This window comes from Etheostoma spectabile, chromosome 8 (genome assembly GCF_008692095.1).
Source record: "Etheostoma spectabile isolate EspeVRDwgs_2016 chromosome 8, UIUC_Espe_1.0, whole genome shotgun sequence".
Taxonomy (NCBI): Eukaryota; Metazoa; Chordata; class Actinopteri; order Perciformes; family Percidae; genus Etheostoma; species Etheostoma spectabile.
The window spans coordinates 28,543,016-28,567,282 of NC_045740.1; the positions used below are offsets into that span (position 1 = coordinate 28,543,016).

Here is a 24,267-nt window from a genome sequence, read left to right on the forward strand (position 1 = left end):
CAGTAGAAAAATCAAAAGAATCCCCATTAAAACAAGGTTGTCACGTCAGTTGTAGAAGTTGTCCCTCTATTTTTTTTAACCAAAAGGATAAGAGTGTATAGGCACTCCCTTTATGAGTGCCCTGACAATCCTATTTAGCTTTGGAGGCCTGCAAGGTCTCAATTCACCCCTGTTCACGATTTAATGTTTAAATAACTTTATACATATATACAGGCACAAATAAACCCCAAATTGATAATGGTCGATCCCTAAAAACAAACTCTACTACTTTCTTCTGTGACTTTTAAACATAGACTGTATAAAAAAAGGTTTTAAAGCGCTCCCGAGCGCTGCAATGCTCTCCCTTCTCTTCATTGAAGCTTCTATGTTTACAGGCTTGTGGTGATCAACAATGTGCTATACGTGCCAAAATAAATCTATGTTTGGTACTGCCAATTTGTTTTGTTTTGTGAGGGATCATGTGTGCAACAAACATTACATTTTTTCCCAAATTGTGCAGGCCGCTCACCTTCTTGAGCAGCCGTGTGGAGTCCTCACTGATCTGCATGAACCTCATGATGACGTTGTTGAGGTAGATGTCGCTCAGTGTGGCGTGGTCCTTACTCTCCCTCCTCACCTGGTTCAGCAACAGGTACCAACAGTTGACTGGGGACAGCAGGTTCTGGTCTTTCCTAAATTAACCAGGGAAACAGTCAGGTGTCGGATCAGCAGCCAAGAGATCCATGTGGAAAATGAATCTCCTGTTGTCATTTAATAACATATTACTAATCAGAATTATAAAGAGCAATGACCAGTGTGTAGGAAATAATTGGCTGTGTCTGTTAAGGTGCATGTGTAACACATTAATAAACAAGAACACACATTGTCACAGACTTAAAACCCACTCCACAGTTAGGTAGTTTGGCTGAGATGAGCAAGCGGGCACGATCAAGGGAAATATTCGTGATCTCATAATTTTACTTATGTTGAAATGTAGCTTACTTTGCGTTACCTGGGAAATGAGTAAGTATACTTTTGGAAGGGAATAGTTTTTTGCTTAGATCTGTAGATTTCCTGTGTTGACATTGGATGGGAGCTTTTTATATGCATGTCCTGTGCATCTGCTTCCATGTCAATGTCTCAGCCCTCATTTCTTTAGACAATATTTGTTGTTTTTACAAGAAGACTGTGGCAGTTCCTCGACTAGCAGGTTGTCTACAAGTGCACCAAGGCCGGTTACAAAAAGCAGAAGCTGTGTCATAGGCCTCCCTTGGTATTAAATGTCCCATATACCGCTTCTGGGCCTAAAAATCTCTCCATATATTGCATGTACTACGAAGTTAAGCTGGAAATACTTTGTACCAGTGACATTTCTAGGGCAGAGCTCTTGCAATGCTATGAGCCAAGCTGGCTCCCTACAACCAGGGAGGAGTCTGCCACAGGCTTTAAATACAATTAGTGGAGTGAAGTTGGAGAAGCCATGGATGTATTTTAAGTGACGATGAAAATAAGAATTACGTAAAAACTGTGACAGCAGAAGAAAATCAAGCAAGACAAGAGAAGTTACTGTAAAGGGGAAATATAGAGATATGAGTGCAAAAAAAGCTAAAGAGTGATATAGTGGAGCCTGAGAGCGGTTTCCTGTGCTGTGGGCTGGCTGCTTCCAAGCTAACTGCAGGACATTGTCCAGACCAGAGCAAGCTGAGGCTCAGCATAAGCACTGGCCTGAAGGCTGACTTCCTCTGGGATAACCTATAACATTCCTCCTGCTGGCTAAGAGCAGCACAGAAGTGTGTGCGTGTGTGTGTGTGTGTGTGTGTGTGTGTGTGTGTGTATTAGGGAGAGGTGTTAAAGTTGGGTCTGAGGTTAAGTCATGCAGGAACCATATGTAGACTCGCCTCTGCTCTTCCCTCACAACGTTTGCTTGCATAGACAGACGGCACTCATCAACACAACAGGTGAAACTCGGCACTCGGCAAGTGACCCAGCCCTGAACTAGTCTTCAGCCCTGACACAACATCTGCTTCAAGAGCAAAAAATGAAGCACTTCTGCAAATGAGTAACTGACACAAACATTCCAACCAGCTGAAATGCTCCCTGAGACTCTGCAAAAACAGGAAGCAACCTACATTTGATAAAGGCAGAGCCAAACAACACGCTGACATGAAAAGCATCCGAGAGCACAGTCGCTTAGCAAAGATACCAGGAAGATGGCGAATGAAAAACCTGATTTAGCTAAGGATGAGTGGTGTACTGATGCCAGGCTACAGGACACATGCAAAGGAAGAGAAAGACAGAAAAAGAGAAAAGTAAGTGAAGCGGTCCCAGAGCTTCAGCAGCCGAACAGCATCACACAGACACACACAGACACACAGACACACAGACACACACACACACACACACTTTCTAAGGGTGGGAATCTCTGGGCCATGCGTGATTTAAAAAATATATAAACTGAATTTGTCAGATTTTGACAGATACAGTATTTGTCACACACAAGTTTTAATGAAATGTTTTGTCTACTGGGGTTTTTATTTTGTAGTCATGTCTGGAGACAGTAACTTTTAAATAAAAATCAACACTTTTTTTTTTAAAATTGATTATTAACTATCAGAATCTAGAATCAAATCGTTCTAGAGAGAATCGCGATGCATCAACTAATCGATTTTTCCCCCCACCCCTAACAATTTCTGCACTATGTAACAGCATAGTGCAATATTGGATCTACGTACATATGTGAAGACAGGACATTTCTTCTTTGTGTTAACCAATGGGACTCCACAACTGTTAAAAAGTTTAACCTAATTCACCATCAGTACATGCCCAGGTCTTATACAAATTCAGTATGTCAAACAATAGAAATAGAAAAGCAGCACTGTACATTAACCGGAAGTCATTTTTCTTTTTTAATGAAAGGCTAAAGGAAGGACCCAAGATTCATTATAAAAACCTTCAAAGAATATAAAACAGGAAAATTGTGCCATACAGTGGAGTTACAGAAGTCCAGGGAGTCATTGATCTACCCAAGATTTCTACTAAATCAAACTGCGGGCCAGCAGTGAAAAGAGTAGAGAACGAGAAAACAAGGGAAGGGGGTCTGACACAGGCTGTGATGACAAAATAACCTCTGGGAGTTGCTTACCCCACATAATGGCAGGAAAGTCTCTCAATGTCATCATTTCCCCCTCAGCCAGGGCAGGAACTGGGTCAGACAGACTCCCAGAAAGATAGCCGGGCCCCAGGGGGGCTAAAACACAGGTATGAAAGAGGAAACTGATGTCCAGGAGAGGCAGAGAGGGAGATGAGAGAAAACTTATTTTGCAACTGTGTGTGTGTTCGTTCCATTCATGCAGCCTAAATCCAGGAGTTGCTGAGTCAACGGCAACATACTAGCGCTCTCTCATACAGTATCAGGATGCGGACATTGAATTACCACTTCAGTATGCAGGGTGTTGTTACAGGAGCCCTTATAAGCGTCAGAGGCAAAATGGCAGGAGTCCTCTCGCACCTAACAGATAACATCTTTCATTATTAAACTTGCACTGCAAGTCCAATCCCAAAATGGAAAGTTCCGGTTTGAAATGTAAAAAGCGTTCAGGGTGTCAAAGCCTAATTGGTCATTCCAGCCAAGTCATTCTGCAAATAACAAATGGTATTCTTTGCCACTCAAGCAGAATGTGCTGCAGATAGTAATGTCTGCAGGCGCAGGATGTTCTACACCTTTTTTCTATCCTCACAGACAATGAGGGGAAGTCCCTTAACCAGACACTTAATTCTGGATAAAGGCCGTCTATTTAAGATGATCCCAGCAGTGGCTTTGGCAGTATAAATAATTCAATGATTCCTCTGCTCACCATCTGCATGTCCCTCCTTGAACAAACTTTGTGAGTTCTGCAAACAACCATAAACCTGAAACATAAATGGACGAGGTAGACAGGACTGAATGGCGCTACCAAAGACTGCAACTGTAGGCTGGACACAGTCTGTGTGTTTACATGCACAGTTCTACAAGTATACATGAGCGGAAAAGACTGGGAAGAATGGAGGGAGTAGCTCTACCTCCGGCACAGTAGGTGGCGCCCCAATTCAGGTGTATACATACTCTGGTCCCTAAAGGATTAAAGGTGATGCCACGCATTTTTTAGGGTACAACATTTTGATGTCACATACATCAAACTTTTCTCACTATCCGCTAGCGGCCAGTCCACAGAACACACTGTAAAAAACACGTCTCTCACTATCCGCTAGCTGCCTGTCCACTGAACACACTGTAAAAAACACATCTCTCACTATCTGCTAGCTGCCTGTCCACAGAACACACTGTAAAAAACATCTCTCACTATCCGCTAGCTGCTTGCCCAGTGAGCACACTGTAAAAAACACATCTCTCACTATCCGCTAGCTGCCTGTCCACGGAACACACTGTAAAAAACATCTGGTCTCTGAAGTCAGCCCAGGCTCCACAAACAGCAACAAAAAACAAACTGCTACAACCTGCACCACGAACCAACTCCTTTTTAGCTTTTTCACGCTTCATGCCACTTCATGTGGGTCTGTTGTTTTGTTTTCTAACAGGAAGGAAAAAGGAAGACACTAGTGCAATTGAACTTTTTCGTTACTGTCAACAAACCCATTGATGTATCTGCTCCAATCACTAGCGGTCCCCGTTTTTTTCTGCTGCAGCGTTGCCTCACATCCTGGATGCTATAAGCTCCAACTGTTTTCAAAAAGCCATTATCACCAGCTCACACAGTTATGTTGCTGCTTTGACCAACATCATACATCACGTAAAACAGCATGTGTTCTGTAGAGTTTCCAGAGTCAACTTTCTAACACCTTATTATCGAGTTAAACTTTGCTGTTTTTTCCTTATATTGCGGCTATATTACCTCTGGCAGTAACGAAGAGAAAAACAAAAACTTACTGCAGAAACACACAAAAGTTGTATTTGTTGTAATGTGTTCTGTGCATGTGTCCGGCAATGCACAGAACATTAACCGGTACACTCCTACAGCTGTTAGTGTGTCAGAGGCTCCAGGACAATGAACTGAGAGTCCGTTACCTGCTCGTCGGTCAATGGTTAATGATCGGTTATTTAGTTTCATCGTGCTTTCTTTTGGAAGGCTGGCTGCCAAAAATCCCCACTTACTAGTTAATGAATTAGCCTGAGGTAAACAATAGTTATCAGTAAACAGAGGGGATGTGGTGGCCGGCGTCAGGTGTGTGTTTGTGTGTGTGTTTGTGTGTCGGCCCGGCCCCCACGAAGCTCCAACCTGCAGAGGAGCAGAAGAAAGTAGCTGCACCTTCGCCAACATTGAGGCTGAAAACAGAACTATTTTGGTACAAACTTTTCTCGCCATGTGGCAGAGAGACACCTATTTAAAATGTCTTCCAGTTCAAGTGTTAAAAAATCTCTAAAAATAATAGTTTATTGAGCTTTGAAAAGGTGTACCTTCATTATTATGCTATTATCATTATATTAGATGAAAATGGTCTCAGAACAACTATATTACTGTTAATCGCAATAAGTTCTGGGACAATTTATCGTCCAGCAAAAGTTATCATCGTGACAGGCTTAATTGTTAGTTAATAGGTGATTATTAACATCCCTTTCAGAGGAACTGAAGCCTTTCAAAACAGACTCAACACGTCACACATAGTGTATATTAATGCACTCTTGACTGTTAGAATGACACTTGTCAACTTGTCTGAAAATCAGCGATGTAAACCAGATAAAAAGAATGCAGCTCCACTGACAGCTACAGCCATGGCCCTTTTTTTGAAAGCAGCTTGTCTAGACTAATTATATACAGATTTAGCTGCTACTTTAGCATTTTGCAGCTCCACCAAGCTGGCCTGTCATATGAATACTGGCTTCAGGCTAAAGACAGAATAACAACGCAATTTTTTCACAGCACAGACAAGTCTGTCCAATGAAAACAAGCTAGAGAATATGGAGAGCACAGAAGCCTTACTGTTCATATGTTATGTATGTAAATACAAAAATACAGGCCAAATGATTTAAAACCCACAGGAAGGTTTTCAATGCGATTCAGACATCTTGTATTTACTTAAGAAATATGCTCATTGACACTTGCCAAATGTTGACCCTGTGGATGAAATGAGCAGACTGTACATCACGCACTGAAAACCACAGAGCGCCATAACAGAAGTCCCTTCACCAGTAACGTGGGCACACACAGCTGCTAGAGCCATTGGAGCGTCAGACAGAGCGCTGGGGCTATTTGCAGACGGCGAGGACAAACACACGTTTTATTTTGGTTCCCACCACAAGTTCAAACAATATGCTAATGTCTGCTTTTTCCATGAGCGGCCTCCTAGTGTAATAAGGCCAAAAAACTATAGCACGCTTAACTGTGTGGAGATCCACAAAAAGGCTCAGCGTCCAACTGTAATGCACCATGAAGACAGAGTGAGAGAGGGAGAAAATCTCATTTCATTACATCTTTTCATATCTGCCTCCACAGCCAAGTTAACTCTCTGTGAGATAACGACAGAATTAAATTCATGGTTCAGTTTCTTCTTCCACTTCTTTTATACTTTTTCAGAAAGACGCAGTGACACTGTTTCAGCATGTAAAACTAGGGCGGGGTAACAAAACTAAATACTTTTTTTTGCATCGACTGAAATCTTCCTAAGTGTAAGGTATAAAAACGTACATATTACATTGCATATTTTGCTGATCTACAAAAAAGATATTGAAAATAAGTTTTTGGTTTTGGTATTGGAACTTTGGGATTTTCAATAGAGATCCTCATATTTGCATTTCACATATTTAACACCTTGATGGTCATGCCTGTGAGACAGTTTAGTGACTTGAAAAAGAAAGTCTACTGCACTGCACAACACAGTGCTGTACTGTGGCACATAAACAAAACAAAAAGCAATTATTCATAATGCTACTCAGCTACACATTAGTGTGACATAATGGGCTAAAACCGCAGCGATATTGTAAACATTGCATAATGTGAAACAAAGCAATAGTTTTGTATAGATGAATGTCCTATGCTGGATAGGTAAAAATAGGACAAAGAAAAGGCACTAGAATTTCAAAAGGGCATAATATTTGCAAAGGAATTGGAGAATGATTGAAAAATAAATGACAGATACAAAACTGACTTTTGTCTAGCGGACATGCTAGCTGACAAATTAAACGTCTTCATTTTTTTAGAAATAAATTAGACTAAGGATAACAATCATTTATGGGCCTGGGTATTGGCAGGCCCATAAATGATCCCAGATGACATCGCATTGAGCACGGACAGACACTCAGACCGTAGCTATGTTTTCATCCACACATTTTTATCCGAATTAAGTGATATCGAATGAAAAACGCCTCATGGAAACAGTAAAATTCGATGGAATTTCATGAATATCAACTCAAAGGAAATATGTTCGTCTCATCAAATTTTATCTTGATCAATATCCGGGTTATGCAATAAACGCTGATGGAAGCGTTATTTGCCGAATAAATACTAAATTGTGATTAAGTTTCGTTGTGATTAAGGTCATTTTATGGTTGCAACCCGCCACAAAACGAAGAAGAAGAAGAAGTTTTAGTTCATTTCCGTCCAGTATTTCCGCTCTGTTTGAACACATGGTAGGTGTCAACAAAGACAGATGTAAGTGGACGGACGAGGAGACCAGAGACATTTTAAATTTTATTTACCAGGAACTCGCAAAGGAAATGGCCAACAAAGGTCCCGACAAGCCGTGGGACGTCGTCCAGAGTTTATGGAAGGCGCTCACACAGTAAGACATGTCTCAAAAAAGAGTTGTCTTGCAGCGGTGCCGGAGGGACAATAAAAGGCAAGTTGCATTTGCATCATCATAGCAATATGTTCATAGTGACGTTGTTTTCTTGTTATAGCTTGATATGTCGCCATCAGCGGCCACATAATCACTATAACTTGTGCAATATTGATCATTTGTTGGTAGACGGCGCAATCCATTTTGTCTAGAAAAACTTTGTTCGCAAAAGTTTGCTTAAATGGTGTGCGATTAAGAGTGAAAATGAATGGAAACACCTTAAAATGTCTAACATCAATTCAATCAATTTGATCGCAAAACAGCATGTGACGTCATTACGCACAAGTTTTTATTCGCTTTAAAGCCGTTGGATGGAATCACACTTTCACCAGCTTTATTCGCATGAGATTTTTTTACCGAACTTCAGATAATTCGATTGACAAGTGATGGAAACTTAGCTCGTGTCTCCTTACTTGTATTGCTGGTGATCCTTGGTGCTGCGAGTCTTTGCCATGAAGCGCTCGGCCAGTTTCTCCAGGTTTCTGGAGTATTCCATCTCAATCTCTGCCTTCTTCCTGAAGAAGTCCTGGAGGTCTTGCAGCAGCTGGACCCTCATCTCTGTCTGCTGGTCCAGACATTTCTGCTGCTCCACTAACTGGGCCCGAATCTCTGAGGAGACCAAGGAAGAGAACAAATCCATTAGGATGGAGAACCTGCAGGCTGAGAAATGAGGGCTTTCAGATAGCGTTTTGTTTCTAAAAGTCAAGAGTTTCATGTTTTAGTTGGGCCTACCCATGGACATCAATTGCTAGCTACATGGATAGCTCAATTTGGCTGTTATCAGTTATAATTGGAACAGTCACAGATGTTTACCTCTTAAAACGTGATCATAGTGTTTGCTGGTGTACCTTAGAAAGTGCTATGACAGAGCCTTGGTCACTCCATGACGTTCTTTTTGCCAATGTTTCTCAATAAGTTGGCCCCGCTTTGGCCCCATTATCTCACATCTTATCGTGATTTTCTGAAATATACTGCCATATAGCTTGTAACTGGCACACTTTTCCCCTTGTATTCAATAATACAGCACTCCTGATTGGTGGGAGGCCGATAACAGCTCCACAATGGGAACAAAGGGGGATTCATTGTCTAAAAGACATTTTTAGCAAGTTTGGTTTATTGCCTTTTTCTAACTTGCAGAACGCATTCAATCTTCCAAATTACAGTATATGTACATTTAGGGCTGGGCCAATAATTCAATATGATAATTTCTCATCGTTCAATGGAATCATACACTGATGAAATTCTTTATTGATATATCATGATATACAATCACAGTGACAAGAACAACAACATACTAACTCAATTTTCTTAGAAAATCTGTTGTGAAACGTTTTGAGGTAATATCATTTGAAGAAGCATGTAAACATAGTCAGTGTATAGCTGTATAACTATAACTATTTATTCTGTATAATTTCACTTCCAACTGTTTACCACAATATTGATGATTATTTATCTAAAATCTCATTTTGTGAATGCACTATTTGTCAACCCTACAATAACATTGCAATATCCATATCTATGTATTTGGTCAAGAATATTGTGATAGCTGATTTTCTCCATATCGCCCAGCCCTGTGTACATATCAGTTTTACAGAATAGCCCACTGCAGCTTATTATCCTTCAGTTATAGGTCTTCTGAATGCTTTAGTGTGAGGTTGAAAACTAGTCTCAAGTGTTTCATTAAGGATGAAAATATCTCCCAACACACCCAGTGTTAGAGCACAGCACAGACTACTCCCACGCCCACACACACATCAGTGCCTGTGACTGAAATCCCAAGCTACTTGAAAGCATAGAGCAGGTCTCACTTAAACAAGTAGTATGTGCAGGTAAATTACCCCCTGAGGTCCTTTTGGAGAAATCAGCCCTGTCAGAGTGCCCCTCATTTAAATTCACATGCTCAACATGACATCTGATCTGGGATCTAACACACACACACACACACACACACACACACACACACACACACACACACACACACACACACACACACACACACACACACACACACAAATTGTTTCCTCTGAGTGTCCTCTCTGGCTGGAGCTATGTTTAATGGATTTCTGCTAATGGGTGGCAGCCTGGGCCAGACATCTTCAGCAAAGGATACGGATTAATGAGGTGATTTAGAGCCATGCGGAAACCAATACAGGGGGGCACAGAAAAATCCCACATATAAGAGGCAAAAGGAAAAAAAAAAAAACACAAAGACTGCAACATGCCTTCACAAATTATTTGTGTGACTCACTGGACTAGGTGCAAGGTCTTACTAGCACACTGACAAAACATGGAAAATAACAGTAATAAGATCAGCTAAACAGGACGAGGGTAACTGTTTCAGGGCAAAGATGAATGTGCATCATGCGGTAATGATAATGAAAACACTCATATGTAAAGATCAAGTACTCCACTTAGGGTATTGCCACCTTTGAGAAAGATTTAAACCACGGGGAAGTGGTCTGAAATATGCATATGTTTTATTAGGCATTGGTCACCTTTTAAAGACAAAAGCCTAGTACAGTGCAGGAATATTACCAATGCTTTAAATGTTATTTAACACGACTTGGATGGCTTCAGAGAAATGATCATAACACTGTATTTAATGGAGGTATACAGTACCAACTTTCTAAAAGTTACAGTGTATCACTTTTGCTGCTTTTTGTCATTGTTTAGAAACTTTCCTGTTGAGTGGCCGTCAGTCTCTGGCAGGGAGCGTTGACTGGCCACATAAAAACATTTGGTTGTTTTTGTAGCTAATGGACTGTAATTTCTGCACTGACTATTCTTCTTCCTTTGATGTGTTCCTGCCGACACATGCTGCTTCCAGCATGGGCCTTTCAACTCACCATATGTGTGTGTAGATTCAGATCAGATTTAGTAGTTAACATCACTTGAACTACAGACTAACCTAAGAACCAGGGGAACTGTAACTATAAATCGCATCCTTGGCCAGGAGTTTGAATCCTGCCAGTATTTGACGAGACACTTAGACAGCAACAAATGGCTTTGTAAAAAAGCTGAAAGATCTAGAGCTGCAAAGATTAAGTGACTGATTGATTAGTTGTCAACTTTTAAATTAATCGCCAATGGAGCCTAACCGCTACATCGGCGGGCCAATACTATTGGCCAATATAAGGCATTTCCTGATCTATTAATAATGGCAGATAATGAAAAAATGAATTATATATATATCTTTTTTTTTTTAAAGAAGTTTTTTTTATATTCATTCATCAGAATCATTCATAATGACAAATAAATTATTATTTTTCTTTTTTTAAATATATATCGGCCGAATCATCGGAATATCGGATTTTTAAATAACCAAATATTTGTATCATATCGGCCTTAAAAATCCTTTATCAGTCGGGCTCTAATCGCCAACTAGTTTGATAACCAATTAGTCGGTTTGAGTAAAAACTTCTTTGATTCCAGCGTCTTAAATGTGAATATTTTCTAGTTTCTTCTCCCCTTTGTGAAACTAAACTCAATATCTTTGAGTTGTGGACAAAACAAGACATTTGTGGACGTTGTCTTGGGCTTTTGGGAAACACTGATCCACATTTTCACAATTTTCTGAAATTGTTTAGACCAAATAACTAATCGATTAGTCGAGAAAATATTCAACAGATTATTCGAGTATGAAAATAACCGTTACTTGCAGCCCTAGAAAGATTCCTAACAGCCTTCATGGGATAATAAATCAATAACAATGAGGCCATGTGTCCTTAATGCAATAATCAAATTACCAAAAGGCTGCGCTCCATTCATCGGGCTTAAATCTTCACACAATCCTGATAAATTAACAATTCCTGCCAAGCCTATTAGAAAAAAAAACAGTTTTTGCATTTTCAAGTAGCAGCTCCTTCCTTCTGGCACTCACAAGAAAACCACAAGTGTGACGTTTAAGCAATACTAAATCTCAATGAATGCTTATCACATCACTAACCTTGACTACAATCAAGAACTCAAAACTTCAACATCAAGAACACCAAGCCATTGACAAAAACTGGGAGACCACAAATGAGCATTAAGAAGGAGGTTGGTTTTAAATGGGACTGCAGTAAAGTCCACCAGGGCTTTTTGATGAATGGCTAAACCCTGCAATTGCTTCGCTCTCCAGAGGATGTGGGGATTAAAACAAAGTTGCCATGGCACTGACACAAAGAAGCGTACTGAATCATTTAACACAATAACATTCATGAGTGCACACGGAAACTCATTTTCTGAGTCAAAGATTGGCCATTGAATTAGTAGTACTAAGTTAAAGTGTGAAGGAGTGAAGCGGGATTCTGATTTATGCGTCTGTGTTAAATCTACGCTGTGGCTACGTACGCAGGTACGTGGAGACATGGACCGTACTCCAAAGCTAATCGTCGCCTCTCTCTCAGTCACTCGACCGCACACACGCAAACACAAACACACACACACACGCCAGCCCTGCTGAGATCGACTCACGCACCAACGCAGGTATAAACTTCATGCCACTTACGTGGGCTACGGCCACAGCTCTGCGTGGAGCCTCTGCAGGAGCCAAAAATCATGTTTTACTGTTACAAGACAACCACCTGTCAGAGAAAATTACAGGTATGGCGAAAAACCTTAGAATGGGCTATGAAAACTCACTTTTTAATTTAAGAAAAATCAGCTGTGATAAGTTGACAACAGAGTTAAAACAGGGCCATTACTACAATAGCGCAGATACAAATATCTCTGTATCGGCTGATTTTAAGTTTCAATACAGTGAATCACACAACACCCAATGTCAACAATCTGTCGTGGAAATGTGTATCACGCAAGCTGATTGGTTGATCAAACTCTGAAACAGAGAGAGAAGAAAATAAGCAAATAAATGTTATACTATGCATACAGGTAAAAAAGAAAAGGGCCATGCACTTTTGCCAGGGTGTACCCGGGAGAAGCAGTCTAATCTCTCACACAACGATTGCTCTAATGCACAAAATTGTTGTTGCAAACCAAAGGAGAAGTTATCTAATCCCGTAGGCAAATATTTAAAATGAATAACTAAGTCAGGTATTGTTTGAGGACAGCTAAACAACCCCCTTGCTTTTAAAGAAAAGGAACAGATTCCTTCATTGCGTTATTTGAATCCCCTGCTGCAGGCAACATCTACTGTCTGACTGGCTACTTACAGAACTAACATGAGCAGCAGACTGGCACACGGGGCCTTCCCCTTGTTAAAAAAATCCAGCCACTGTAATGCAGAATCTTTCTCAAGTTAGAGCTTACTGTCATAGCGAGTGTTGCTCTACTATTACATGGTGCATTCCTTTTGTTCTGAGGTCATCTGTATGGTAAACATGTGTGGAGGCCTCCGTGCCGAGGGATTTGGGTGTGGGGAGAGTGTGTAGACGGGGATATCAAAGCCCTTTTTGATCCCTTTCAAACTGGGAAGGCGAGGGGGAGTGTGAGCACCTATGCACTGTGTTGAGGAATGACACTGCAGGATACAGAAAGACACGGGGCAAAAAAATAATAACTGACACTGTCACTCCGTCAAACAACCTGTCCAAGCTCCACAGGTTTTTAGAACCATATTCAGGTACATGTTGACATGAGTGGGTAGTAGCTTGAAGAATTATATCAGGGCCTATTAAGTTGTCAGCAACAATTCCAGCTGACTGATGGACATCCAGTCAATGTGGCCCAGAGTGCACATGACATGGACAATGGGAGAGCGCCGTTTGCCTCTTTGTGGTGATCAGTTTGGACCAGTGCCCTTTTGTCTCTGGATCTGGATGTTATCCAATTGCTCCTTTAGAGGCCACATCGCATACTTGCCATAACCCCATTCATGGCAACAAATATGTCCAAAGTTGCAGTTCAGAATGGCTTCTGATTTGCCAGACAGGCCTGTTCTATTGTCAAAGAAACTGCACTGTAAGCAGGATGGGTACTGACCCACATTGTTGACCTCCAGAGAGAAAAACTGGGCTTCAGTTAAAACAACTCACCCACTGTCAGAGGGCCACAGAGATGTAAAAATAATGTTTTTTCTTTCTTTCTTGAAATTAACAATTTGGTCTCTCCTGATACTCCCAATTAACCTTGCTATGAATTCATTTGTCTAAAAGCATCTGTTACTTTTTCTGAGTGCAGAAATGTATTCCTTAATGGTGCCATAAAAGACAGACACTCAAACTCTAAGAGTTTCTACAGTTTCTCCTTGTTGATTAAAGTCTCCACCAAGCTATCTGGGACATGTCGTACCACATCAGTACCATGGCTGCATTTCTACACAGAAATACTGAGTGGCTCATCAGCAGCACCTGAAATAGCAGCTGAGGCCTGGGGAGGGACAATACAGGGGGGGTGCCCAGCCCCACCATCTGCTTCAGATCTTGGGTTTGGGACTGGGGGAGTTGTGTGTGCCTCTTCTGGAGGCCGGATACAAGACTGGGTAAATGCCATCAGATGTAATTACCAAATGGCCGATCAGTTTTTAATGGAGCACAAGCTTTCAATTACAGTTGGAGTGGACCGTATGCCAGAAGGAGCTGAGTATCTACAGTACATCTTCTTCAACAAGGCTCTACTGGCTTACTTAATTACAGTAGGTCAATCATTCATGTTCTTCCTTTAAAAATGCATGCCATGTGGCAAAATAAATATGCAAAAAGCTGTTTTATCCAAGCAACTGGACTGGTAAAAGAGGGGCTGAACACGTTGCTAAAGCATCCATCCACTCATTTGCAATCCTGCTTGTCAAGAATGCCGTCTTCTTGTTAGTACATTATTGTGCCAGTACAAAATACAGTAAGATTTTGGCTTTTGGATATACCATACTGTTTAGATTAGATATTATAAAAAGGAGAAACATGCAGGAATGATTGGAGATAGGAATGTGGGAGATATTAAGTTGGGCTCAAGCCTGTGGCCGCACGTGGCGCACACCTGTGCCACAGAAGCTACCAGCACAATCCTTGCAGTCACAGTGTTCAAGAGCTTCCCACTGATAAAAACTGGCGAGGTTCATTCCTTAGCATTCCCAGATGTGAAATACACTAGTGCAAGCACTCTGAGCCCCCATCCACCTCTCATCTTCTCTCGTCACCTGTAGCTCTATCTGCCTTCTTGCCCCACTCTGTTAACGAGAGACAGATGGATGTGTACTATAGACCCGCGGGGTGACTGACTCTTTACCAGCACCGTTCCACTAGGCTGACATGTTGTGTTTTATCACCAACGCATGGCATGCCAGGCCCTGGACCACATGGGGGGGGGGGGGGGGGGGGGGGACGACGACGACACTTGAGGGACTGCTAGAACAAGCATTACTGCTGGGCGGTATAGCGGTCTATGCTGTATACCGGCGTTAATGTCATTTTCTGAACTTACCAAACTGTGACTGTTCTATTCTTTGCCTTTACCCACTTAGTCATTATTGCCACATTACGGATGATTAAATGTCATTGTGGAACTATTTTGTGAAAGAAACAATAGTCAACACTACAGTATCGTTGTGGTATTGATATCGAGGTATTTGGTCAAAACTATTGTGATATTTGATTTTCTCCTTATTGCCCACCCTAAGTCTCACACAATACCCTTGTGAAAAAAATTGTGCAATGAGTAGAGCAATAGAAATCACACGGTATCCTTGTAAAGGACGTGTAAAGACTCCATTACATTGGAGGGACCAGTAAGAAATTCTTGATGTCCTTGGTGTGTCAGACATTGTTGGACCTTGCCACACCCTCTGCCTTGCATCCGGGCATGACTGCAGGAATGTGTCACTGATTCCTGCGTGGTTTTTGTTTGAGATTACATCACTAATAAGGTTGAATTACTAATATTAAGGTTTCCTTCTATTCACCAACATGTGGCACACCTGCTCTGTCTATGATGAAACATATAAAGCACTGAAAAGGTGACAACCCCATTTTTAGTTTAAATAAAGTTGTCAGAGATACAGTTAGGACTTGAGGAATACACTCGTCTGTCCGAAGTAACCCAGACTTGCCAACCAAGCTGAACAGATTCTCTTCAATCACATAATGTGAGGCCAAACTACACACAACATACTGCCAGCTTTACTAAAGGATTTTATCTCAAAATATTACAAAACTGGCAATGTGGTCCCCATTACAACATCTGACTGACATGTTGGCAGTTTCCAAAACCACAGAGTGAGCTCCAATGGACTGTAGGCTACTGTGATCCAGAGAATAAATCGGAGTGGAAAAGATCCTGGCCCAAAAGCCTTTGCTTCTTGCAAACTCTGTGAGCTTAACCAATGTCCTTTGGGATATTCTTTTGGATACTTTATGATCCAACACGAGTGTGGTGCTACTCATGAGAAGTGACTTGCATGAGGTGTGTTTTACAGCAGCTTATCTGCAATGGCAGCTATGTTTGTTGGTCGCTGCTCCCACATCCATACTCCTGAGGCTAGGAAGATGATGAGCTGCTATTAGCTTGCCTAAATTATGATTTCCTTCGCCATGGACGCACACACGTAAGCGCTACTTCTCTCAACAATTCCAACACACACACAGGAAATGCAATAGTGGCGCTGATTTGAGTTTTTGTGTTTTCTCTTGGGCCCAGGAGTATTGTGGGCGGCAGACCCAAAGAGCTCAGGTTCCTTCCTGCGCTCTGGTTTTTATAGTCTGATTCAGAAACAGCTCAGCCATGGTGGCTAACTGCGCTTACTGTTCAAACACAATACACACCAGCAGTCAAAAAACAGATGTGAGACTACACAATTCTGACTGGGAAAAATAAACACTTAAAACAATGTCTGTTTCACTCACTGAGGTAATATTTAAATGGGTAATTTCAATAAGTGAAATGGAATTATCTCAGAAAAAATTTGATTCAGCGCTGCCAAATGGCAAATAAGCCAAAAAGCCACGGTTGCTTAGGCAACACCCCCACATACAAGAGGCCTGCAGCGACCAGAAGAGAGATCAATCACGGCTGACATTACGGTGGCCTGTGAGGACCATCGTTTTGATCCAAACGAAACAGAGCGAGGAGCTGAATGCTGGGAGAAGTAAGCACACTTTAGAGGCAGAACTGTTTGTTCAGCTGCTGGCTAACATCTAGACATTCTGTTTGATCTGGACACCAGTCTGGTGTGTGTTTGGTCCGTCAGATGGACGTGCCGAGATTTGTGTGCTTGTGTTAGTCCGTTTGAGTGTGTGTATGTTTGCCTGTGATATATACTGTACATGCATGTAAATGTATTTACACTATTACAAGAATACTGTAAGCTTGCATGGTCGCTCTAAAAAGACTGTAGCTTGCTCCTTCCCTAAGAGTCAGTTTGGTTGCACAGGAGTAACATTGGATTGCAATGGTGACCCAAAGTCACTCCAAAAGTGTCAACTCGTCTCAAAATGGTGTTTGTTCCCCCCAAAAAGCAGCACAGTGACATTCACCCACGTCTTTCCGAAATATGTGGTTCAAGAAGCTTGGTGATATATGGTCTACTCACGTGGCAAGTTGCTAAACTACTATAGTTAGCTGGCAAGCTAACTGCTAACTCTGAAATTGGCCGTTTACTCTTGCATGGGATTTTTCTTCTCAGTTCTCTGAGCTAACGAGCTTGTTAGCTTGGTCCCTAACTGTAAGCAAACCCTTCCTAGTGTGTGGAGCAGTTCATACGCCGACAGAGGAGGCCCAACACTGTTGATTTTGTCAAATTTGTGTGTAAAAAGTCACCGGTGTTGAATTTAAGATCAAAGATTTGTGCACATGTACCTTTGCCCACACAAACGCATTCACTGATTTGCAGGAATTCGTAAAATGTTGTCTTTTTCAATACTGGTGGGACGAGGCCTTTGTACAAAAGAAGCTGTTTTGTTTTCTATGGACAATTTGCTTCATTCTTTCTTTTTTGCTGTAACTCTGGGTCAGTAGTGGAATGCTTTTGCTGTGAATCGAAGCTGACAGATGCTGTCCTCTGCAAAGAAGCAATCTACAAACTCTTCAGAGCCTGCAAAGAATTGGACGCAAAAATATGAGACAAAATGATTAACGTTGCTTCACTTTAACACTGGGGATACAAATGTGGACGAGTAATGCTGAGGACAGGAAGAGGTTACATCTGGGTGGCTTAACATCAGAGAAAAGAGAATCTGCGAGAAATACATTGATCTCTTTCACTCTCTTGGCCATGCCTCACCCACTTTTCTCATTCATCTCTAATCCATGCCCAGCTGCTCTGTCTGCGGCCCTAAAGTGAACAGTGCGGGTGCTTGTGTGTAAAAGAAAAAAAAAAAGAGACAGATAATGTGTATACTGAACACCAGTCTTGGCAAAGGCCCTTTTGTTTTAAAGGCCAGTGCATGCACTGAGGTTTACAAAGCTACACTGGACATGCAGTGTTTACACCTCATTTTTCCAAATGAAAAATCACACCTCATCTTGTATTTGGCCTGCCTTTGTCCTTTTGTTGGGGGATATTAGTGATGAGAGAGATAAAGCAGCAAAAGCTCATATGTCAAGGCAGCCAGTCCGCCTCCCATTCTCAACAAAGGTATCTTCAGGCAAAAGACTTGGCTGGGCAGGCCTACAGCTCTTACAGTTGGGAAGTTTGTTTTGGGTAACTACTATACTATACTATGGAAAATCTGCGGTAGGACAGCTGAAGAGATAAATGCCCCCAAAGAGGGTGTTACACAAGGAACATCTGGAACGGAGGCACACAGGCTTTCATCTATAGGAATATTTACTTCCCCTCACAGTAAACAAATGGAAACTGAAAAATGCTGGCAGAGACTTGAATAACACAAACTCTGAAAGATGAACCTAAAGAATGGCAGAGCCATTATGTGGCCTGCGGTGATAAGCGTTTGAAGGTGGAGTTGTTTCTATGAGACTGTTGATATATTCCCTCCTTATAGGCCCCAAGGAAGCAGGAAGGGAAGAAAGAGACGGAGAGAGCAAATAAATGAATAGTCACACAATGTGGCTCCTCACCCACACACCTGCATACACTCTCAACACACACACATACACCAGGTAAGGGAGTAGTGTGTGCACCTGTGTGGGGGTCGAATACATTACGTTGCATGTAAGGAAACCAGACTTCTGAGACATTTCCAGTGCAGGAGATGAATATATTTGCCAACTTGGTCTCTGCCAACAAGCTCCCTGCCCTCGGTTTCTGACTCCTCCGTGTATCTCCTGGCCTCTGCTCTCCACCCGTCTCCCTCCACTGCACACTGGACAGTTTGGTCCCAGGTCAAGTTCGTCAACGGCCTCTGATGGCACTCAGAGCTGCCGAGGTCTGCCCTTCAATTCTGCTGCTAAGCTATTTCTGTCTGTAAGTCAGTTTGTATGCTGGTGTTTCTATTACAGTGCATTTACCTCGGTTAAAATTTGTTCTAAAGCCCAAAATTGATATTAACATGAGAAGAGAAAACCAGAAAATCCCCACCCCTAAGAAGTTGAAAGCAATTTTTGAATGATTGTTTTTCTTGGACAAGAAATCCATTGCTAAACGGCTAAAGTAATTTTGTTAAAAAAGTAAACAATTTATAAACATGTCATTTTTTTATTAAAATCTTGACTAGGACAAATTTAACCCCCCAAAAAGACCAATATATTTTAACATTGAACATTATTAAGCAAAGAAACTGAATGTGGATAGGTTTATGCTCGGATACATCCCTGATTGTTTGACTGTTTGTCTTCTGGATGTCAGCCTGTTTGCCTCTCTATTGTCCATCCACCTGTCTGTCTCTATCCATGCTATCACACAGTTGCCTTCCTATGCCTCGCTCTGTCTCTCTGTCCAGCTGTCTATTCCCCCGCAGTGTTTATGCATCTGCCTTTCTTCACAGTATGTACACCTCTATTTTGAAAGCCTGTTCTTTTGTCTTCCCACAAAGCAGCGTGGAGACACCAGAGCCGGGCAGGGACACCAGGACCCATGGCCCGGAGCCAGCTGGAGACGCTGTGAGCTTGGGTTGACAACGTGTTCCCCCACTCGGGACACGGTGGCACCAATGGAGGAAAGTATAAGGGGGAGAGGAGATGACTGTACACAGCTACAGCTGAGGTGTCCCTGACAAAGCTGGACCACCAAGCCAACATACAACCAAAAAGAAAAAGAATGCACCTGGTAACTCAATCAAATTTAAGTAACCTCTTAATAAATAAATACCTTTCCTTTTTGTTGCCATATACTGGATAACACTTGGATGTGGATAAAGGTATAACCATGCTTTTCTCCAGCTTTCTCCAGAGTTATGTGTGTGAGTTGGGTGTGTGTACATCAAACTTCCTATGACCTAGTAAAAACTAAATCCCATCCTTCAAAGCCAATGAGCTTCCTTCAGTTACAAATTCAATGTTTTGTCTGAGCGTAATGCAGCAAATTCATCTAATATTGCTGAAATTCAAAGCACAAAAAATATAACAATCGATGGAGGATAACATGCAAGAGACTAACAAGCTACGGCATTACTGTTGAATGCTTTCTAACATCCGGGTTAGACATCCCGCTGGCTCAGAAACTTAGAGAAAGGACTCCCAGTCCCATGGAGATCTCTGTTAAAGCCTTCCTGGCCCCCTTATTACACACTCCATCTCCATAAACACCTTCCTTGACGTGTCCCTTCAGACTCTTTCAGAAACTCTGAGATAGTGGATGTCTCTCTACATATAACCACAGCACAGAAAAGAGAAAGATACCTGGGGGACTATTTTCCTTTCTCCTTCTTCTCACGCTCAAATATTTCATCTTTAAACTTAATGAAAACAAATACCAGCAAGACTATCCCATGATTAGCTCAATCCTTCTTTTAATGACTCCAAGAAAAGATCAGTTGGGGAGGCTGCAAACTTCAAATATATTTTAATGCAGGAGCAGGTTCAAATTGCAAAAACACAAACAACACAAGACGGGAAGAAAGTAACAAGCAAGCTGATAGCTGTTTGAGCTTTAATCAAGTTTGTCCTGCAGTCAAAGCCTGCATGATTATTTGAAAGGGGTCATCTGGATGAAAACAATATTTACAAAATACACCTAGGGCTGGGTGATATGGCCTAAAAAAGACAATCCCAGATTTATTTCACAAAAAAATACAATTTAAGATTTAAACCAACTATTGCTACTTAAAATTGATCTGCAGATGACAAAGAAATTGTTCAAAACAAGTTTTAACTTTATTTTGTTTTGACATATACACACACGAATGGACACACACATTGGGCATGTATACCCCTATGATTATTCATGCCAATTTTGTGGAAATATAAATTGGTTTGAGTGTTTTCCCTACCCTTGTTTTGGGGGTGCGGGGGCAGCCATATATATGCTATAAATTCAACAACAACAAAACAGATGCGTGAGATAAAGCTGTTTTCACACATACAGGTATTTCACTTCTCAATACTCGTTAAAAGTTCTAATCATTTTGACTTTGGTAGCGCAACCGTTCCCCTATTTTCACCTGTTGCTGTGTAACGTACATTAAAGCGTCCATATTCTGCTCATTTTCCGGTTCATAATTGTATTTTGAGGTTGTACCAGAATAGGTTTACATGGTTTCATTTTCAAAAAAACACCATATTTTTGTTGTACTGTACATTGCTGCAGATTCGGTTTTCACCCTGTGTCTGTGTCTAGGTCTATGTTTTAGCTCCAGAGTGAAACATCTCACTTCTATACTATCTCTGTTGGGAGTCGCACATGCTCAGTAGCTAGGTAAGATCACATCAGCTGGGGCGGCCTATAGCTCGCTGAGTAAGTACACTCGCCCCATGTAGGCTGAGTCCTGCAGCGGCCTGGGTTTGAATCCAGCCTGCGGCCCTTTGCTGTGTGTCATCCCCCATACCTCTCTCTCTCTCTCTCTCTCCCCCCCTTTTCACATGTCTGTCTAATAAAGGGAAAAAATAATGTTTAAAAAAAAAAAGATCACGTCAGCTAGATAACTCTTTCTCCAACTTTGGTCAGTACAAGTAAGTAAAGTTTATTTGTATTGCACGTTTCACAGATAAAAATCTGATACAATACAACAATCTACAATACAAGAATATTTAAATACAAATAGAAAACATTACAAAACACCATAAAAACCCCTCGACTAATTAAAAGCCTACTTGAACATCATTCAAGATTCAAACTCCAGATTAGCAGAGAGACTTCTTATAAACGAGGGCACACTTGTGGACTACCTGCAGAACAGGGAAATGGATTTAGTTCTTTTGGACATTATAGTCAACCAGTGTGTGTTGTAGCACTGTTTTGCCATTGAGAATGAGCTAGCATGCTTGCACTAGCATGTGCTATGGTTAGCCAAGTTGAAACCCGCTTGACCCAAACTTGAATGATTATATTCTATTTTGATCTTTTTTTATGTAGGTGGCTGTGATGTGGTGCTTACTTAAACAAACATTTTCGCGGCAGCAGATCTGGGAAAAGATTTGAAAATCTGCAAGAATATGTTTGTGATAGCGTGGCCAATCTAGTGACAGGGACGGGCCACCACGGCAGCTGTTCAGTAAACACAACACACAGCCAGCGAGCATGTGTGTGCCGAAGATGGAAATAGGGACAGCCGACCTCAGACTTGCACAGCGGAGTACATTAGAGCCAACATCAGAGGGGCACACAAATACCCCGAATTTAGAGCAAAACCCCACATGGGAAACATCAGCCATTCCTTCATGACTTGTACTGTATCCACTAAACAGCAAAGGAAAGCATCATCCTCCGCTCACGTGTTTCCCTTCTCGTTACTGACCACCCCTCGCTGCCCCCCTCCCCTCGACCCGCCACAAAAAACAACACTTCGCAGGATGTGTGGTTTCTGGGTCTTTGATAGGGTTAAGCCAGTAGACGAGCTGAAGGGGCCGAGGAGGAACAACCCTACCATTCAAGACCAGGCCTGTAATTCCAGAGGCAAGGACATGCGCTGCAAGCCCGCTGGTGAAAAAGAGGAAGCAGGAGAAAGAGAGGAGGCAGAAATTGCAAAAAGCAGATTACTCGTTGGAAAAGTGAGGACTGAGGGCTCTGGTAAATTCTCTCAGAAAGAAAGGAGTTGCACAGATTGTTGTGGAGGCTGCAGGCTGTAATACTCTTTCTGACAAGAGACCTCTGAGGTGACTTCTTGCATTTATATTTTAAATAAAATGACTGAAATAAATTACAGTTAGTCCAGGACAGAGAAATGCCAAGGCATATTTGATAGAGGTGGGAATCTCTTCGCAACTTACAATTCGGTTCTGATTCAGAAGGCTACGAAGCGATGATAAAATGATTATCTATGCATCAAAAACGTTTATTTCTATCCATGATATATATTTTCTTACTGTGACTACTTGCTACTTTTAAAACATAGTGTATGTCTAGTAAACCATAATTAAAATGAACAGATGCATTTACTTCCACTACCTTTTAGTTTAGTTAGACTTTATTATGTATCATTTATAAAACAAATCTTCATTTAATTAAATTTATTTTAATTTAATCTCACTGGCCATAATCTTACTGTTACTTTCACTTAAATACTGGCATAATAAGAAAAAAATAAATTAGTAACAATTATTAACTCTTCTGGCTCGAGCCTTAATATTTCAAGAGAGAATTGCAATGCATCAAAGAACTGATTTCCCCCCCCACCCCTAATATTTGAAGTCACTTTACTGTTGGTGTACAACGCCTTACAACTGTATGCCAACAGATAGAAAGTTAGCAAGAATGCAGATGTTCACACACAACAAACAATGGGGTCTTTTCTGCATTGTATGGAAAAGCTTCCGTCTGTTGCTCTCTTTTAGCTTAACTGTAAATCTGAGAACTGTTTTAGTTGACTTTCTTGTCCCTCTTCTCCTCGTCCTGCTTATCTCCCACTTTAAACGCAAGTTTTAGAGAAAAAAATAATCCCAAATTCAATTTAAGATGTACTTTTGAATAAAAGAAATAAAAGACAAAGATGGATCCCTAAGGAGACTGTCAAATCTTGTAATCAACTCCAGTCTCATTTTCAGACAAATTTAAAGAGACAAGGGCTAATTTTAACAAGGTCAAAAATGATGGATGGAAACTCTTATCTGCAAAGGAGCAGCTGGCTGAGACAAAGCAGATCTGAAAGTTTGTACAATTATGCACACTATGTGCAAACCACGCACAGACACACATGCCCATTCAGCCTTCTCAAAACATTTTACAAACCCCAGTGTGTCTACACACAGGCGATACTGACAACTAGAGTGATGCCTTTAAATTAGACTATATAAGTAGCACACAGCAATCCTTGTGTGGTAGCCCAGGGAGTGTTAACAGTATGCGTGCGTGCGTGCGTGTGTGCGTGCGTGCATGTGTGCGTGCGTCCCATTTGTCTGCTGTCTGTATACACTCATCTGTCATCTTTTCCATTTTTCTGTGTGTGTAAATGAGGGGGCATTTGACCGAAAAGGATTCGCAGGTCATGAGAAAAGTTCTGCAAAAACTCCAATCCGCCCAGCATTAACAACCAATAG

The 24,267-nt window shown here is 41.4% G+C and overlaps 1 protein-coding gene across 4 annotated transcripts in view; it reads right to left on the reverse strand.

Moving 5' to 3' along the window:
• Positions 1-24,267, reverse strand: part of srgap1a (SLIT-ROBO Rho GTPase activating protein 1a) — a 94,996-nt gene that overhangs the window by 51,281 nt on the left and 19,448 nt on the right. For all 4 annotated transcript variants that reach the window (XM_032524712.1, XM_032524713.1, XM_032524714.1 and 1 more), the window contains exons 2-3: positions 8,223-8,418; positions 509-671 (exon numbers count right to left, since the gene is read on the reverse strand). In XM_032524712.1, coding sequence (XP_032380603.1) covers positions 509-671; positions 8,223-8,418 — 359 coding nt within the window. The remainder of the gene's footprint in view (positions 1-508; positions 672-8,222; positions 8,419-24,267) is intronic.